Below are 19,684 nucleotides of genomic sequence, written 5' to 3'. Positions count from 1 at the left end.
TGCTGAATGTTTGAACAGTGCAGCTTGTCTCTGACCTGATACTCACTCAGAGTTATTGTTTGCAGACATGTGCACAGAGGATATAGAATGTGGAGACAATGCAGCTTGTCTCTGGTCTGATGACACTCAACGCAAGGAATGTGACTGCGATCCTGGCTATGTCATGGACTACAAGATCTGCATTAAACAAGGTCTGTATTTTAACAGCAAGTCCATGACTCCATGAAGCGGAAGAAACCTATGCGTTTCAATGTACATCAACTTTTAATTTTTATAGTTTTATGGAACTATGGTTAATTATAAGTTTTTTGTTAGAAAATGGACATTAAATATTATAAAAGATATTAATAAAATATAGTATGTAAAATCAATATTGGATTTTCTAATAATTGGACTTTTTGTAACATGTTGTATGACTAAAAACCTGTGATACTCAAATATATGACCTTATTTTTATTCAAACTTACTCTTTGCAATACAATATTTTGGTGTAATAATTTCTTTTGGGAACTCAATGTTATCAAAGTATTACAGATTTATGTGAGCAGAAAGTATCGTTTACTGCAAGTACAAGAGTTTACAAATATCGATGTGGATGACTCGCATCCTCGGCTGACATGCACACATAAAGGACTTGAGCACAATCTACAAATTATAATTTGACTATCTTACATGTGATATCAAATATTTGAATATTTTTTATAATAGACCACTGTTATAGGATGTGAGGAGTGCCATGAGGATGCTGAATGTGTGACAAATCCGGCCACTGGGCTGCCACAGTGTGTCTGCAGGTAAGCCCTAGATATATAAAATTAGACTAGATATACCATATTTTTTTTTTTTTTTCAGGAGGAAATGCGTTACGCACCTAGGGTCTCCGCTTTAGAGCTCCCCGTGTGTGGGACTCCCTTTTCTTCTTTTTCTCTACGATCCCTAGGTTTACCAACTAAAACCTCCTGCACTTCATCTACTGGAACTGGGATCACCAAAAGGCATTACTTCAGTCCAGCAGGGTCTCAGCAGTATGACATATACTACTCTACTCTTCTAGTCTATTGATGTCCTTCCTACATCTTCTTTTGCCTCATGATCCTCTCAACCATTTCTGTCACCATGTCCCACTGATCTTGGCTTTCAATCATCTTAGTTATGATGTTGCCACTCGTCAGGATGCCAAGCTCCACCAAGTACGGTCTTCTCAGCTGGTCCCACCTCTCACAATCCAGTATGGTATGCTCTGCCGTGTCTACATCCTGACAGTATCTGCAGTTCTCGGATTCTGTTTTCTGCATACGAAATAGGTATTTTTGGAAATCCCCATGCCCAGAGAGAAACTGTGTAAGGAAGAAATTCGGTTCGCCATGTCTTCTTTTGACCCACTGAGCAACATCAGGGATGAGAGTCCTTGTCCATGCTCCTTTCTGACTGCTTGACCATCTTTCTTGTCAATGATCTAGTAGTCTATTCTGTGCTTCAGTAGTTTCCATGCCATTATGCCGATGTACTCTTTCCTCAGCTTTTATGCTTAGTGGCGGGACACTTGCTATGACAAATGCTGCATCGGCTGCAATGGTGCGGTAACCACTGCAGACTCTTAGAGCCATTTTTCTTTGTACTTGATCTAATGTACTTCTTGCTCTTGCCGAGTTTAAAGCCCTTGTCCAGACTGGGGCTGCATAAAGAGCGATCGATTCAACAACTGTTGCCAGCAATCTTCGTCTACTTGGACTGGGCCCCTGTATATTCCCCATAAGACAGCCAGCAACTTTAGTGCATTTCTTAGAGACTTCTTCGATGTGGACTTTGAATGATCTTCTATGGTCTAACCAAACTCCCAGGTATTTGAACCTTCTAGTAGGTTTGACCTCAATTCTATTGAGCTCAAATCTAATGTCCAAGAGCTGCCTAATCTAATACTCTAATACTCTTCTACCTGCCATAACTATAGCTTCTGTCTTCTCAGGTGCGATTGCTAACCCATGATGTTGTAAACAGGTACTGATCTGACTGATGGCTCTGTTCGCCTTATTCATAAGGAGTCGCCCTGATGAGGCAATCACAACTAACGCTGTCATCAGCATATCCCACCAGGGATACACCCTCTGAGAAAGGAAGCCTGAGCACCCCGTCATAAAGCAAGTTCCATAAAGTGGGTCCCAGTATTGAGCCTTGAGGTACTCCACTGGATGTTTCCATCTCTAAGAAATCTTGCTCAGTCTTCACAAGTATACTCCTGCCCTTTAAGTACTGTTGAATCACTCTTCTTAGGTACGCTTCGATTCCCCTAGACTTCATTATGTCTAATATCTTCTGCCATGATGCTCTGTTGAAAGCATTCCGGATATCCAGGGTAATTACTGCCGGGATTTGTCTGGTCCGTGTGGTGCCACTTGCCGCACGATCCACTAAGCTTAAAACTTTCTGGACAGCGCTCACCGTAGAATAGCCCTCCCTGAAAGATATACCATTTACATTTCTATTTTGTGGCATTTTATTTTGGAGATCAGTTGGAGTCCAAAATACTCTAAGACTATCTTTGAAACAGCTGAAGAAGGTAACAGGAACCATACAGTAATAGACCAACAAATATCTTGGGGTTTTGGCTTTATCTAGTTATAACTACAAGGACTGTGTAGAAAGAGATCTTCAAATTAGCCTAGTGTTTGACCCTTTAAGTTTTGATGAGATTGATAATGAGAATGTGCCCATTAAGAATGTAGCCACCTTATTGCTGAGAAAGGAGCAATAGGATATTTTCTCTCTTTTGTTATTGGCTTATTTACAAAGTTCCTCCTTGCCAGAACTGGCCCCCAAATAGTGCAAAAGTCATCTGAATGAACTACTGTGAATAAGGATCCTCACTTTGCTATCATTTGTTTGTTTTCAACCCTTATTTAATATCTTTTGTTGATAAGGTACGGATTTCTTGCATAATCGTTAATTGATACAGATTGGATCCAATGTGTTTTTCTCCACTTCAAACTGTGTTGCATCGGCTGAAAGTATGCTATCTCTTGCTAACCCTTCAACTATGAATCAAAGGCAAGGGGAACATGCATGCATTCATAAAATGTCTAGGATGGATATGACCAGAGATCAAGAGAATTATTCGGTTTGGTGGAGGAGTTGCTTAAAACAAGATTCCAAATAATGTCAATGCTTTAACACTGGGCAAACATTGGTTCCTTTTGAAATCTTGGTTTTGGATTGTGTTTTAATGCGGTGTCTTCACTCAAGAATAGGTCTATGCATTATAAAAATAGTCCTGTGCCAAGCTTGATTTCATATCGAAGACTACCACTCACATAATCCAAAAATATCCAAAAACATTATAATATTGTCTGTGAAACAGTGGCTATAGCTTTATCTTATGTGAATTGAAATATGAAACAGGGAGAGTTGTTTAATACTAATACAAAACACTCTAAGTCCATTATGATATAGAAAGATCTGTACAATTATGAGGGTGCTAACATTATATTCTCATTGTACAAAATCACGTGCATGTGATCTGGTCTTCTCAAAGTGTTGATTTCTTGATGAATTTGAACCCTACATCTAGACTGGTTTAGGAAATCTTGAGATCTTTTGTTTAACATATGTTGACTGAAAATGGCTCTCTATGAGGCCGAAATGTATCAAGAATTTAATTTACATCTAAGTTTTCATGTGCACACAGCATAAAAATATCTTAGCCTTATGCATAAGTAACATTAAGTCTTCTGGTTCACACTGTGTAAAAACATTGTTTACACAGTTACATTCATGAAATATTGAATATTATATGACTGAAGATAGGTCTTTACATCAGGGCTGAAATACTTCAAGAATGTAATTGTGTAAGCAATGTTTTCACACGGTGTGAACCAGTAAACTTCAATGTTAGTTATGCATAAAAACTATGAAGGATTCTATTGTATGAGTTTATAATGTTGCAATATGCATTATGGCATTATAGGAGTCGAGCATACTCTGTATTTCACATACCTGGAATCATCAACAAATTATTCAGATTTCAGAGACATATTTTAACATCAGTTATATTTTTAATTACTTAGATATTAATTAGTGTAGTTAATTAATATTATGTCTATATTTACATGTGTAAATTCTTCATATGTAGTTTAGTGACAAATTATCTGTTATAAAATTATGATATAACGTGATGCTTAAGAATAAATAAATAAAAATTGCTAAGTAACAATCCTAATATAAATAATCCACAGTTGACCCTCACTCTTAAACATTACCCTTCACCTAAACAAAGTCTGCCAGCGCCTGTCATATTTTGAAAAATTGTAATTTATTGTTATTGCTTGTCCATTTTGTTGTTTTTGTACTCTGTTGTTGAATGTTTATTATATTTCTTTATAAACTTGTATTGCTCAACTTTATTCTGGAATGATTTAGTGCACTTGTATACGAAGTCGTGTAGCAGAATGTGGTCTAGTGTAGTTAGCTACTGTTTTAGTTTACACAATCTTTACCCTTTTTTAGTACTAGCCTATGTATTTGCCATATTTTTTACCCATTATGATATTCTCTTTGTTAACCCTCTGAGTGTCTATCGTATTTTGTGAAATGCATACCCATTTTGTGAGGTTTTGCAGGTTCAAATCTAAATAGTAACTTAAATATAAAATTTTATATATCACTCTTTTCGCAAAGAAATGTGCTTTAAGATTGTGTAAGTGTGAAGTTTAAAAAATAAATTGTTATTTTATAAATAAAAACAGTTAAAAAATAAACAAAAACAAAATTTCCAAAAAAGTATGTAGATGTATTTAAAATATTACACAAATTTGAAATTCACAATAGCAAAATGTAGGAAATTTTGTTCTGAAAACAGAAATGTATAATATTAAAAAGTTTATATTAATAAAATTTTATATAAATATATTTATTTATATGAAAAAGCACATATTTTATATTTTTTCTGATTGCAGTAGTTAAATAAAAGATTGATACAGCAATGTTCTTACTTTTTATATTATACTAAATATAGCAACAATACAATATTTAGAATAGGCTTCTTGTACCAAAATTTGCCATGAATACAGAAATATAATTGGTGTAAGATTTTTTTAGTATTCATAAATTCATAAAAATTTCATAAATATATATATATATAGAAATTCATAATATAAATATACAAATATATAAATTTTTATATATTATATATATATATATATTATTATATTTTTTTCAATAAACATTGAATCGCAAAAAGTACTTGCTCCGCCGGGAGTCGAACCCGGATCTCTCACTTGCCGGGTGAATGTGCTACCATTACACCACAGAGCGCTCACTTTTTCCGATTCAATTATTTTGTATTTGGCCGTTTCTGTCACATATGCGTTTAAATAAGCAAACTAACATATGTTCGGAAGACCAAATACCTGTCATACTTCTATTTACATACAATCTTTAATTTATTTCATTAAATATCATATATATAGGAAAATCAAAATAGTGAATATATTTTATGAAACAAATAAACAACATTATATGCAATAATATCATTTCTACCAATTAGTAACTACATAACAACAAATTGAAAAGAAAAAGGCACAAAATAAACAATAAAAAATTAAATACACACGTTCATATCTGAGCAACAAAAAAACTGTGTATAACTTGGAAACAATGTTATCTAATGATAACGATGTAGACTACGAGAAATCCAAATAGGTTATAATGTGAATTTGACCAGTCTGGCATCGATAAACTGAATTTAAAGAGTTGAATGTTTATTGTGAAAATTTTCTATGACATTCAGTGACAGTCCGAGTCATCAAAAACATTTGACGATGGATGCTCGGAAGGGTTAAATAGATTTTATGCCATGTACAGGGTGGTCCGGGAGAAAAGGAAAACATTTTAACAGGTGATTGTATACCTAAAAACAAGACAAAAAGTTCATATAACCATATGTCTGGAAATACTTCATTAACGTGATAAGGCCAGTGAAAGATTCTGCCCAGATTTCCAGTCCAAGGATTAAATTAAACCGGACTGAAACCATTGGAACGGTAACTAAGATCACATTTGCTTGTCTCATATGAATTTCAACTTGAAGAATTGTATAAACTAGGTCCCAGAACTGTAAATTCTTTAGTTTTTAAAATAAGTTGTTTAAAAAAACAAAAATGTACTGTCATACAGATAAGTACTAGTGTACTGTCTTTGAGTATCAAAGGTTTGAATTATATGAAACAAAGTTATTAAATCACCATCTTAACTTTTATTCTTGACCGGGTGATTCAATAAATTCAGCATTAGTCTTGTTATAGAACTCTTAAAATCATTATTTTTAGATTGTAATTTTGTAAAACACTATTTAAAATGCTTATTTTTTAACACAAATGTAATTGAGCAGATTTTGCTCATTTACCGCAGCCGGCACCTTCTTGTGCGAACACGCAATCCGCCAGGGTGGTTTTGCCTTTAATAGTTATTTCCTATTTTGGTTACAATTACAAGTTACCTTATTGGTTTATACATTGTTATCCTAATAAGAACAACACGTAACCTGACTAAGAGTATGTTTCAGATCTGGCCTGGTGGGTGACGGGATAGAAGAGTGTGTGGAACAGCCACTTGGATGTAATGTGTTGGCCAACTGTGCTCCAGAGGCTAACTGTGTTTATGTTTCTCCTGATGCAGGACATCGGTGCCAGTGCCGCACAGTAAGTCAATGCGTCAATATTCAAATATTTCAAAATACAAAACAGTTTATAAATGTTGGTTCTAAAAATAGTTATTATTCCTTAAGCAGATGAATGCTGCATTACAACATTCAAGATTCCCTTGCTTTATAGGCAACACTGAACATTCCACGTTTAAAACATTTAAAGTGCTCTTTCACTTGTGAATGTGTTAGTTTCAAAATGGATCTCATTTCAATCAGATTCTTCATTTATTTACTAACAAATAGTAAAATGTTTCATTTGTCATGTGTTTTTGTGTGTGTGTGTTATTTGATGAGTTTTTTCCCACACATACGCATAGTAGTTCCAGCAGTTTAGAAATGGCTGAATATGTAGTAATGAAAAATATTGCATTAAAACTGTACATGGTATTTTTTTTAATGAGTACACATTTCTACTTTTATGTATTTTGGAATTTATGGATAACGTACCTTTCGTGGGAGGTTGCATTACTATGAGCACTAAGAGGAAGGTGAACTGGTTAGATTTTATATTAAGTTTTTACAGCTATAAGATAAGTTAGTACCACATTAAAAACCCAATCAAGTATATTAAAAACCATACACTATTATGAAGTTACAAATAAAAATTATTGTTGATAATATATTAATATTCCTTAAATTTTCAATCATCAGAATTTTTAGCATTAATGTAGAATGTTAATGAAGCTAAAAATAATGTAAAATAATATATTTGTAATATATATCTCAATAACAAAATTTAAATAAAGAACTGTGGGTTAATAATTTCTGTGATAGACAACAGTTTTAAGTCATAATGTACATTAATGATTTAAATTGCACTGTGGTTTATTTAATATTATAAAGACTGACCTTGTACGCTGAGTATATTTCATTGACAATCTCATGCAATATTGTTTTGTAACACGACAATAAATATTTTAAACTAAATGTTTGAAGAGATCATTCTATTATCTTGTATGTCACCTCAAAAGCAATGATCTCCTTGTATAACCACAGATAAAGTGGAACTGATTCATTAAACTGTTGAATAGGGCTACGAGGGAAATGGTTTTGAGTGCATACGAGTGGTCAACTGCCTCAATGATCGCAGCCTCTGTGATCCTAATGCTCAGTGTGAGGTGACGGCAGGGTCTACTTACCAATGTGTGTGCCGCACTGGCTTTGTGGGCAATGGACAGAGTTGTAGAGGTAAATAATCGTACATAAAATACATTTTATCACAAGTTTTAAAAGTAAATTAATGAATTTTTAACAAGATTAAAAAGTAAACAGTTTTTTAGGGTTTGTTTTTATCAAATTTAATGAATAATGAATGTATTTCCATAGTTAAAGATATAATACAAAACAATATTTAAATTAGGAAATTACCTGATCACTTTTCCAAGTAATTGTGATCAGAGGAAACAAAATAAACAAAAAGTAAACAACAATGATTGAGCCTAGTTGGACAAAAACAAACATTGTGCCAGCCAATGCTGTGGTGATAAATCAAACTTAATTACATATTTTACAACTAACATAAATAATTTTTAAAATGAGAAAACTAAAATAAATGCAATGGGTAAAACATAAAAATACCCTATTATAAAATAAATTTGTACAAAATAAATTAACTTAATACCCTATATAAATAATCTAAGACAGCTTTGCAATTTAACAACCAAGTATTTAATTATCTAAAAAAGGATCCTTAATTAACACTAATTTTTATATCACTTGGTAAGTTGTTAAAAAAATGTGGTCCCAAAAACTATATGATCACAAACACATCACACATGAAGTAAACTATGGCATTGTATGGCTTTATTATGTTTTGGTTTTCTAAAAAAATTACTTACCTTTCTTGTGTTGTAAATAAATTTTGAGAACCAGTATAAAAACTGGAAATGTAAAAGATTCTTAAGACAAATTCTTAAGATTCTTCAGTATAACAAACAAATTCTGTATTGGTAATATTTTAAATAATTTAAATAGAGGAAAAGAGCTTTCATTTTTACTTTTTTTAAATATAATTCTCATATAAAAATTATGAGTTTGTTTCTTAAAGGGGAGCAGGTCGATGAAAATTAAAAAAAAATTAGAAAAAATTTTTTATTGCAATTTTTTTAATAGTTTTTAAAGTGTGTATTTTAAAAAATATGTAAGTATTAATGCTCAAATAAATTTATAAATTACCAAAAAAAATTCACAAACAAAAAGATGTTCACTAGTTTTTTTGCAGCCAGTTCGTAAGATGTTGGCTGACACAATCATATATATCATGTGTGTTAGTTATAAGTATGTTATGGCTTTGCTCTGTTGGTCAACCTGGTACTGACAACTGGGAATACAGATGACAGAAAAGAATATTGCTTTATTTGTTTTGATATGTTAGGAGGTTATGTTATATGTGTTTGTGTCGGATAATTGTGTTTTACTAAAAGTGTTGCACTTTATTTCATAGTTAGTGGTAGATTAGAGTGTGTATTGTTTCTTGAAGTGTTTTAACAACTTCTTATAACCATGCCAAGAGCAAAGGTTAGTTACAAAACTAAATCTAAACGTGAGTTTAGAGGAAACAAGTACCGTAAGTTGGACTCTAAATCTAGGCCTACCCAAACAGATTCTGCTAGCCCTAGCCCTAGGCCTAGGCCTACTACTAATGCAAACATTAGCTCTGCTTCTAAAAAACTGTCCTTTGATAAATATGACAATTATGAAGGAACTGGAATGGGTAGTGTTATTTTTGGATCTTAGTTTATTTAGTGAGCAATTAAAAAAATTTGTAAAATGTAAATTCTGCGATAGCGAAGACTGCATAGAGACTTTGTACTACGGATAAGAAAAGATTTGGATTGGCTGGTGAATATTGAACTGAAAGTTTGTGTTTGTTTGGAATCAACTAATTTTTACAACTCTAAAAAAAATGAGAATGGAAACATATGAGGTAAACTTGAAATTTATTTACGCATGAGAACGATTCGGAAAAGGTAATCAGTGCAGGTAACATTCTGTGTTGATTATTAGACTTACCTTATTACCACTCTCAAAAAATAGGACCTTGTAGTAACATATATATCAGGCTGTTGAAAATTGTGCTAGTGAAAGTATGAAGCAGGCAATTGAGGAAGCTGTGTCTGTAAATGAGTGTGAAGAAACGTCAAAAAGAGATTTGACGGTTTGTTAGATGGGTCTTGGCAAAGGAGGGGGACAACAAGTCACTGAATGGGGTTGTCAGCGTAACATCATTAGATACTGGCAAGGTTTTGGATGTTTTCCATAATGTCCAAATACTGTCAAATCTGCACTGTACATGAAAATAAAAAAAAAATAGTACCTGATCATATATGTTTTCCAAAAACTACGAAGGGTCAAGTGCGCATGGAAGTTTGCGGGTGCCCTAGATGTTTTCCGAAAGTCCAGAGATCGAAATGTACGGTATGTACGATACTTAGGAGAATGGTGACAGCAATGGTTTTAAAAAGGTGGTTGACGATAAGCCATATGGAGATGAAGTAGAAGTAAGAAAACTGGAATGCGTCAATCATGCGTCAAGAAGAGAATGGGGAGCAGACTAAGGGAATTGAAGAAACGGTTGGGAAAAAACAAAACTAAAAGATAATAGAGCAATAGGGGGCAAGAATAGGCTAACAAATAATGACATAGACAAGCTGCAAGAATATTATGGCCTAGCTATAAAAAGAGGTGGATCAGATCTTCAACAAATGGTTGAAAATGTGTGGGCAAATTTATTTCCACAAAATATCGAATGATGACCACTCCGCAACATGGCCTATGTCCTCAAAGGGGCCGGAGTCGTGGTGCGTTATAATAAAGCCGAAAGCCCTACATCAGACTTTCAGCCATAAGTCACACAATTTTGCCATATGAAGTGATGGTACAGATCAAACAAATTTATAGAGATTTAGAGCCAATTCCGGATCTTCCTAAAAAAATGCCTTGACCAAAAGACTCAAAACCAGAACGAAAGTTTCAACAATGCCGTCTGGTCTAAGGTGCCTAAAAAATGTTTTTTGTAAGGCTAAACACTCTAAATACTTGGCATATATGATGCAGTTTTAACTTTTAATAATGGATTCATAACAGCAAATTGGATGTGTATAACAAGCTAGGAATCAAACTGAGCGAGAAGTCTGTTGCCCGCATTGCGAAAATTTTGATACAATACGATTGAAAAAGGCAGAAAAAATCTGCTTTAGACATGACCAAGGAGGCTAGAGTTGCTAGGAGGAAAAGAAAACATTGCATTAGAAGAGGAAAATGAAGACCCAGATGACCCTGAGTACAGAGCTGGGATGTTTTAGCCAGCAAAAGGTTAGTTTTAGCAGTCATTTTTGCCTTTACCGGACATTTCCCGGAAACTTGGTTTTTTTTCATATAAAGGTACATGTATCTCAAAAAACTATAAATGCTAGAGAATTGAAATTTGGTATGCATATAGAACAGTGCAATTCCAAATGGTGTTGCATCTTTTATCATTCTATCTAAAAAAAACAAAATGAGAAAAAAAAATTTTTTTGGTATAAAAAAATAATTTTTTTTTAACAACACAATATTTAAAACATTCCTAAAAAAATTTTTTTTAAAGATTTTTTTTACTAAAGTTGCAAGAGATGTTTATAAAGGAGTACTCTTTGCCTACAAAAAAATTTGAAGGTTGTAACTTACTTAGTTTTGACAATACATGTACCTAAATTTGTAAATTTAACATGCGCGGGATAGGAACGACCCGCTCCCCTTAATTTATTAATGTGAATTTTAAAAGTTCCTTCCCAACACACTATAGCATATTGCAAACATGAATGGGTTAACGCAAAATATAATGTTCTAAGAAAATTTTCATAACAATAATTTTCAAATTTTCTTATGGACTCTCACTTGGTTTTGTAGATTTAAATATGCTTTGCCCAAGTGAGCTTTTCATCCATAGTCATTCCTAAATATTTAAAACTGTCAACTTTTTCTATTTGCTCATAGCAACAATTATTGAAAAGATTTTATTTTCAAGTCAATAGCTCATGTGAATTCATACATTGCTAGTCTCAGGTGTAAAAAGTGTTAGGCTTTTAAAAAGATAAAAATATTTATTTTGTCTCCAGAGTATAATGTTTTTGTCTAGTTTATGTTTACATGCCAACAAGTGTACACATAAACATATTTTGTAACCCCACAAAGGAAGTTGTAGAGTAAATATTTCCAGATTGAAAGCCAAAATGTGATTTTTTAGACGATCATGATACTATTTCTATACTACATAATTTTTATCCAAATTAGAATTTTATTTTTATTCAAATTGACTTGTAAACAATTATTTTATGACCTACAGAAGTGCGCAAAACAGAAGGAGGATACCTTCTTGTCAACAAAGGCATGGCAACAGTAAGAGTTCCGTTAGAGCCCACCAGAACCGACCCTGGCCGACCAATACAACTGCAGTATGACCAGATCACTATCGGTAACTGACTAGCAGTTGTTTCATACTAATAACAATTAATGTTAGTTGTTCACATATTCGTTTTCATTACATATATTGAGCTTGTAGCATATGTATTAAGAGTACTTAAAAATTCTATCTGAACACATTTAAAATGATTTTATTCCTATAAAATGTTCACCTTTGTTTCTTATCCACCAGAAGGTACATAAAACATTCTTTCTTTTTCAGACTACAAAAGCAGAATATTTTTTTGTTGTATAATAAAATAGTAATTTTTTTTATTTTTATACCTGAAATATGAATATATTTACAAGTATTTTCATATTGGTATATAATTTGTACAAGTCACTGAATAAAAAATGCATATATAGTAAACTTGTTATCGACACCAAAAATAAAAATACGCAAAAATTTCACTAACTAATTAAATAGTTGCTTTTAGATTTAAACAAACTTATTTTTAAGATTTAAGCTTCATTTGAAAATAATATAAATTCTAAATATAATAAATTTTATTTTCCCAATATGTTTTCTGAGTATGCTCTATTTTTCACAGGTCTAGCAGTAGACTGTGTTGAAGGACTCATTTATTGGAGTGACATTACTGGTCAAGTTATCAAGAGTTCTTCCCTCAGTGGAAAAGACATCACCAATTTTGTTGAAGATGGTACGTAATTGATGAGTGAATGTAGGTGAAAAAATCAATTCATCGCTTTGAAAAATGTTTTGCCTGCAAGCGTGTGTGTGTGTGTGTGTGTGTTTTTTTTTTTTTTTAATGGACAATCAAGGAATGAACATATAAAAACTACAAAAACAAGCTCAAATTTTTAATTTGAATGTTAGATCCTCTTATCATGAGATCCTCAGAATTTAAATATTGCAAAAAAGTATGTGGCTTGCTTGTATTGAATAAGTATGTGCCCTACTCATCACATATATACATTTTTATTTGCAGGAAAATTACATTTATTATTTTGAATTTTTATGTGCAAAATGTCTAATATGAAAGAAATTACTGTTTTTTGTTGTTATTATTAAAGCAGAAACTTGAACAAATAGCATATGGATAGGTAGTCATAATTTATACTATAATTTATCTAAATATTTATGTCAGTATATTTTTAATGTTGTTATCAGATAACCTCCATTTGGATAGTCAACTACTATACATGCTGTAACAATAAGGTAGCACAATGTATAGGGATGGTGTACATGCTGTAATGATGAAATAGCAAGTGTTCAAATAAAAACAACTACACAACTCACAACAACACACACAACACAACACAACTACTGTGTTGGTTGTGTGTTCAAAGACGGTGTACTTGCTGTAACTATGAGATAGAACAGTGTTCAAAGATGGCGTTTCTTCTAATGTCTACCACTTACCTCTGGGCCGCTAAGGAACATTTAGATGATACAGGATGAATGTAGAGATGGGGTTTTCTATTACTGTTTATGTTACAGTTCCAAATGTCTACCATTTTGATAGTCACCTATTGCACGTCCTGTAACAATAAGATAGCACAGTGTTCAGAGATGGTGTATGTGCTGTAACAATGAGATAGCACAGTGTTCAGAGATGGTGTATGTGCTGTAACAATGAGATAGCACAGTGTTCAGAGATGGTGTATGTGCTGTAACAATGAGATAGCACAGTGTTCAGAGATGGTGTATGTGCTGTAACAATGAGATAGCACAGTGTTCAGAGATGGTGTATGTGCTGTAACAATGAGATAGCACAGTGTTCAGAGATGGTGTATGTGCTATAATAATGGGATAGCACAGTGTTCAGAAATGTTCTTTTCTCCAATAACTTCCACTTATCTCTGGAATGATAAGGGACAGTTAATTTTTTGTATATGAATGTCCTACTGTTTTAAGTTTAGCGTTTTCAAAAATCTTTGTGATAGAATAAAAAGCTGAACTGTGGTTTTCTTCCCTTACCTTATGTATGTTTGGGAAAATTTTACTATATGTAACAGTTCCAGATGTCTTCCCTTTTGGAGGAAAAGTGCAATACGTCTTAAAGCAGCAAAATTAGATGGAGTGGAGTAATATAGATATTAGCACTGCTCGTAATTTACTTTAGGGATGGAAGAAAGCAAATCCCTATTTTTACAGAATTATATTAATCACTATTAATTTATGAAACCTTAATCAACATGTCATAGTTTTTTTACACTAACTAAACACTGCAGTTTCTTATATAACTGGTTATGGACAAAAGTCAGCATATTATTGAATTTTATTGAGTTATTAATTTTTTGATTGTTTGTATTGTGTTTACTTAGCCTAATTTTTTTCTTAGCAATTTTTAAGTAATATTCCTTTTATTTCAAATCATTCAGATAATTAGACTCACTTCAATAAAACTCAAGCATTGAATGCAAAAGAATTATTGAAATTCAGTTACTTACTTATTTTTAATTGACCTTGACTACAGAGATTCCAGCTGCCATATGCATTATGAAATTGCTCTTCTTCCATCCGATTCTAAAACTGCAAGTTTCTTATTGTATGGTACATAGACTTACTGTCCTGTGTAATATCTTGTTCAGATATCAATTCACCAGAAGGGTTGGCAGTAGACTGGATAGGTCGGAAGCTCTTCTGGACAGATTCAGGCAAGGATGTTATCAGAGCGGCCGACCTAGACACTGGGGAGACCGAAACTATTGTATCTTCTGGTCTTGTCAATCCCAGAGGCATTGCTGTTCATCCAACCCGCAGGTAACACAATTTGGATATTTATTTTTATGGTTTCAATAACATAATTCAACCCATACTTGAGCTAATGCTGTTTTAGTAGTTTTACCAATTGTTCAGTCTGGAATCATCTTATAGGCTGCATAGGGCTTTTGGACATTTTCAAATTTTAAAATATTCAGAAAACAAAACTTTTTAACTGAAAGGTATCCAAGCTTGTATTTAAAAAAATTTGTATCAAAGCCTTTTTGTAAATAGATAATGCATTGAAAATATCACATCGCCTAAACTAAAACAACAGACGATTAAATTAGTCTTTTTTATCTTCTTAAGTGCACACCACAGTCATGGTATTAGGTTGAAGAACAGGTGTTAAATTATTGCAAGGCTTGTATTGTATTCTTAATAGAACTGATTAAGCCTTACAAAGAGATGTGTAAATGAAAATTCATGTACAGAACAAAATAATGACCTACAATAGAATGTTCTGTATTAACCATTACTAAAAAAATCTATTTTGGCTGGATCAAATAATTGAGATACCAAATACTGATGTCTTTAAAACTCATATTAGACATTTTGTTTTAGAACATTCTGTTAACAATAATTAATTACCAGAAACAAGATCCCATACTCTGTATTAGAAGAGAAAGGGCAGTTTGAAGTTTCAACAGTAACAAGATTTGTAAATAAAGATCAGAAACAGTGCATTGCTTCAGATTGTGTATTCCAAGTTACATATTAATAATGCCCACTGTTTAGTAAATAAAAAATGATAAATATAAGTAATATTATATTGACATATTTTTATAGGTCATAACATTTGTCACATTCAATTCTTTCCCACATTCAACTCCACGTTGTGATCTAGAACCCTAACAAAATCCAAACAACAAATTGTATGAATGTTCTGTAATGTGGTACAGGAAGATTTACTGGTCAGACTGGAACAGAGCTGCGCCTAAGCTGGAGTCTGCAGACTTGGACGGTGCGGCCCGTCAGCTGCTCGTATCCCGAGACGTTCAGTTGCCTAACAGTCTGGCCATCGACTGGGCCACTGATGAGCTCTGTTGGACTGATGCTGGCACCAAAAAAATTGGTAACACACCATTTTTGTTTCGTTATAATTAGTGTTAGTGAACCCATATAACCCAGACAAAAGTTATGGTACATGTGCCAGAAAGGCATTGAAGTAGAATGGCTACCTTTTTGTATGAAGATGGTGGTCAACTAATCACAAATGTGTACATGACCACTATTTCCTAAAGTATTTTCATGTAATAGCTATTGAGTTTTTAAGTCCAATTCTCTTCCTGATCTACGTTATCTACGTAGGTTCATCACTTCTGCACTGAACGATTTTGTCCAGCATGCTGATGAAACGACTCTCTGTTTCACTACTAGCAAATCAAAATAGATTCTGGAACAGCAGAGTTTCGTTGAGATCAACAACTGTATCAAACATTTTAACAGCGTCAATCTTAAGACAAATTCTGCAAAATCTCCAATTTTATATATTTTAGCGAGTAAAAAGTAAAAAGTTGACTTTTGCCATGCGTTGCAAAATATTCCGGTAAGAAAAATCTGATTGGATTTGATTTGAAGTACTATTGTACTAATCATAAACGATAATTACCGTAATTTCTTGTAACTACATACTGCTCAATTAGCTATATTGTAGAATTTTATTTTATTAATGACTTTAATTGATTTTATCCAACATACTTCATAGTTTTTATCAGGAATATACTTTAGAGCAATTATTCTCTAAAGACATTGTTCCAAATATACATTTTACCAAAAATTCAAGAAACTGTAACATGAACAGGGACATGAAAATTTAGAGCATAGTTTTATATAAACACAGAGAAAATTCTTTCAAGAACACAAACATATAATACTAATCCAATATTTCCACAATTATAAGCTCTTTTAAGGTACAATTTTTAGTTACAGGAAAACTAAATTTAGCTTTGTTTGATTACTTTTTGGTTACGATAGTGAGATTAAGCCATGGAATCAAACAGATCCTTGTGAATACTGGAGATAACACCTAAAGAGCAAAGGTAAAAATCCTTTAAAACTGGAATTCATCGCTTATGTTACTTCCTTCATCCATTTTATGTCCTCATTGAACCATCAGTACACGTTTAGATCGCAAACTTGACTAGAATGATGCAAACTTGCTGCAGGGACCAGCAAGTTGACCTGTCAATTAAACAAATCAACTAGTTATTTAACCAAATACTGGTTAAATCTATGTATTTCTTCACACTGGCAGATCAATAGGGCTACAATCAGTCATGAGTTTGCTTTGAGATGAGTGAACAAAATAACACCATGCCTCTGAGCTTCAACAAAATGATTGTAATTGTCACTATTAGTTGTAAAACTAATCTATCTTTGTTATGGGATTAACAGCTGTAAGATCAAGAAAGTATAGCATGCAAGATCTTGATGATCAAAGCTGAACTTCTAAACACATAAGTATTGTTTTGAAAAGTAGGGAAATTTGGAGCTTGTTATGTGGAATGCCACCTTTTCAAAACTAAAGATTCTTTTCTAATGCATTGCAGACCCCATGGTTTAAAGTGGCTTACAACTATTATCTAGATAGGTTTACACAGATATAGCAATTGATGCTGTGGACAAAAAATTCAATGGTGTAGATATTTCTAGAGAAGTTTAGAGCGGATGTAGGAAAGCAGCTTCATTTTACTGCTCTTTCAGTACTGAGGACTTGTTTTTCTAGACCTCTACGTGGTTACAAACTATAAGCACAAAATTTTCACAAAAAGTCTCAGATTTCTGTTGTATTCCTTTTGTAGGAGAGATCCATTCATTAGTCCCTGATCATTGTTTTGTCTCTCAGTATTAATACTTGCATCAAAACACTTAACTGGTTACAATTTTTTATAATCATTTTGGTAAGTTGTTATTTTAATCAGAGAAAAGATGATTATTATTACTATCCACACTAAAATCATCTTAAGGCTTCTTTTTCAATTGCAAGGTTAGGCATCGGGGCTGTTATATCTTCAATAATTCTATTAGTCAAACGTCATTGGCCTATGGTAGGCTTGATCTAATATAAGAGTAGGTGAGACCAACTAATACATCTTTTGAAACTAATATGATTATGTAAAGTTATTATTTAAAGTATATAAAAGTAAGACAACATTAAATAAGTTTTCTGCTCAATTTTTCACAGAGTGCCTAGGTCTGGAGTCCGGTATCAGGAGGACAGTCGTCTCTAACTGCAGTTATCCTTTTGGTCTGACCATCACAGCTGATAAATACTACTGGACGGACTGGCAGACGTAAGTTATAATAGTATAATTCAATTTAAGAAAACAATAACCTGGACTTTGAAATGAACTTAACATTAATTACAAAGTCTCACAAACTACAATATTTAACTAACTTTCATAGCTGAAATATTCCAATTGTTATGCTGAAATGTTTGCATTCTATTTTTACTGTTTGCATAAAGGAAAACAGAAATTGTACCTAATGTGCTATAATGCTAATTCCTTACAGACTACATTCAGGAAATTGTTGACTTCATAATACAAAGTGCAGTTAAACCTTATAAGTCAGATGTTTTAAACTAAATTTTTGGTTTGAACAACTAATCCGAGAAATAGGCAGATTTGTTAGGCAGACTTGTTCAATTTCCAATTCTTGGTGTAATACATATGACAGTAAACTGCTCCTGTGACTCAAAGCGTACAAATCAGTCATGAACACTGATTTTTCAGAAACAAAATGTTTTAACTATGTTGTCAGCATGTTGTGACCTCTTTTCTAATAATAAAATTCAAAGTAGGAAAATCAACCATGATTAATAATACAGACATGATTTTCCTAACATAACAAAATCTCACTGCTATGATTAAGCTTACATTATGTTGAGCATAGAAGTGTGTTTTGCCACAATTATGGGAGATTATGTGTTATATTGAAAATGTATAGCAAATAAATCATACAAACATACACAACAATTATGGCTCATTCTGTTTCAGCCAAAAAGTAGAGAGTGCGTTTAAGTACTCTTCAGTTGCCAGTGAGGCCCTGACGGTGCCATTGGGAGGTGCCGGTAAACTGTACGGCATCACAGCAGTCTCGGACTCCTGCCCCCAAGTCTAGTTCCTATATCTAGTTGTCAACTATTTATTGTCTGTGTGCCTTAATCTAGCATTAATATGTCATAATTTATAAGCTTGAAATACTCTCACTCTGTTTTGTATGTAGTTTTATTTCTGTTAGTCACTTGACTTAAAATATATTTCTTTATGTATTAGTTAGTTTTATTTTACCCCATTTCTTGCCTATCCTAATATAAACTCTGATACAATTCATATACAGTAAATCAAATTTTACATTGGAAACTTTAAGAAAAATTTTTAAAATTATTGTGGTGTAATTTAGTTTGAATTTAAGTCAGATTAGTGTAATGATTGTATACTAATAATTTCCATCACAAAAATACAAATACAGATAAATTTTCAAATGAACTTAAACTGTCAAGTATTAGTGACGTAATACATAATTTTAATTCACATTGTTAAATTTCATGTCACATGAAATTCTGACAGTTACATCAAGTCACAAGGTTAAGTTTAAACATAGAATGCCAGATATTTTTTAAAATTCCATTAAAAAGTGCTGGGATTTTCTGTATATAACTCCAAGAGTCAATGATAAACAAAGTTACCACGTTTTCAATTGTTTACTAAAAGGTTTCTAAAAACGTTGAAACTTGTCATGGAATTAATATTATTTTATTGTTACTGAAAGTATTCTCTATAGCAATAACTTTACAATAGAGTTGTAACTAT

At 32.7% G+C, this 19,684-nt stretch overlaps 1 protein-coding gene across 3 annotated transcripts in view; it reads left to right on the top strand.

The window, feature by feature from the left end:
* LOC124356857 (nidogen) overlaps nucleotides 1-19,143 on the top strand; it is a 71,442-nt gene extending 52,299 nt beyond the window's left edge. For all 3 annotated transcript variants that reach the window (XM_046808119.1, XM_046808122.1, XM_046808120.1), the window contains 10 exons: nucleotides 66-191; nucleotides 722-794; nucleotides 6,557-6,692; nucleotides 7,729-7,885; nucleotides 12,024-12,152; nucleotides 12,691-12,801; nucleotides 14,696-14,867; nucleotides 15,770-15,942; nucleotides 18,055-18,163; nucleotides 18,869-19,143. In XM_046808119.1, the coding sequence (XP_046664075.1) occupies nucleotides 66-191; nucleotides 722-794; nucleotides 6,557-6,692; nucleotides 7,729-7,885; nucleotides 12,024-12,152; nucleotides 12,691-12,801; nucleotides 14,696-14,867; nucleotides 15,770-15,942; nucleotides 18,055-18,163; nucleotides 18,869-18,992 (1,310 nt within the window). In that variant the 3' untranslated portion in view covers nucleotides 18,993-19,143. The remainder of the gene's footprint in view (nucleotides 1-65; nucleotides 192-721; nucleotides 795-6,556; nucleotides 6,693-7,728; nucleotides 7,886-12,023; nucleotides 12,153-12,690; nucleotides 12,802-14,695; nucleotides 14,868-15,769; nucleotides 15,943-18,054; nucleotides 18,164-18,868) is intronic.
* The last annotated feature ends 541 nt before the right edge of the window (nucleotides 19,144-19,684 follow it).

The sequence above is a fragment of the Homalodisca vitripennis genome, chromosome 3, assembly GCF_021130785.1.
Source record: "Homalodisca vitripennis isolate AUS2020 chromosome 3, UT_GWSS_2.1, whole genome shotgun sequence".
Classification (NCBI taxonomy): Eukaryota; Metazoa; Arthropoda; class Insecta; order Hemiptera; family Cicadellidae; genus Homalodisca; species Homalodisca vitripennis.
This window is presented reverse-complemented; position numbering and strand designations above follow the sequence as displayed.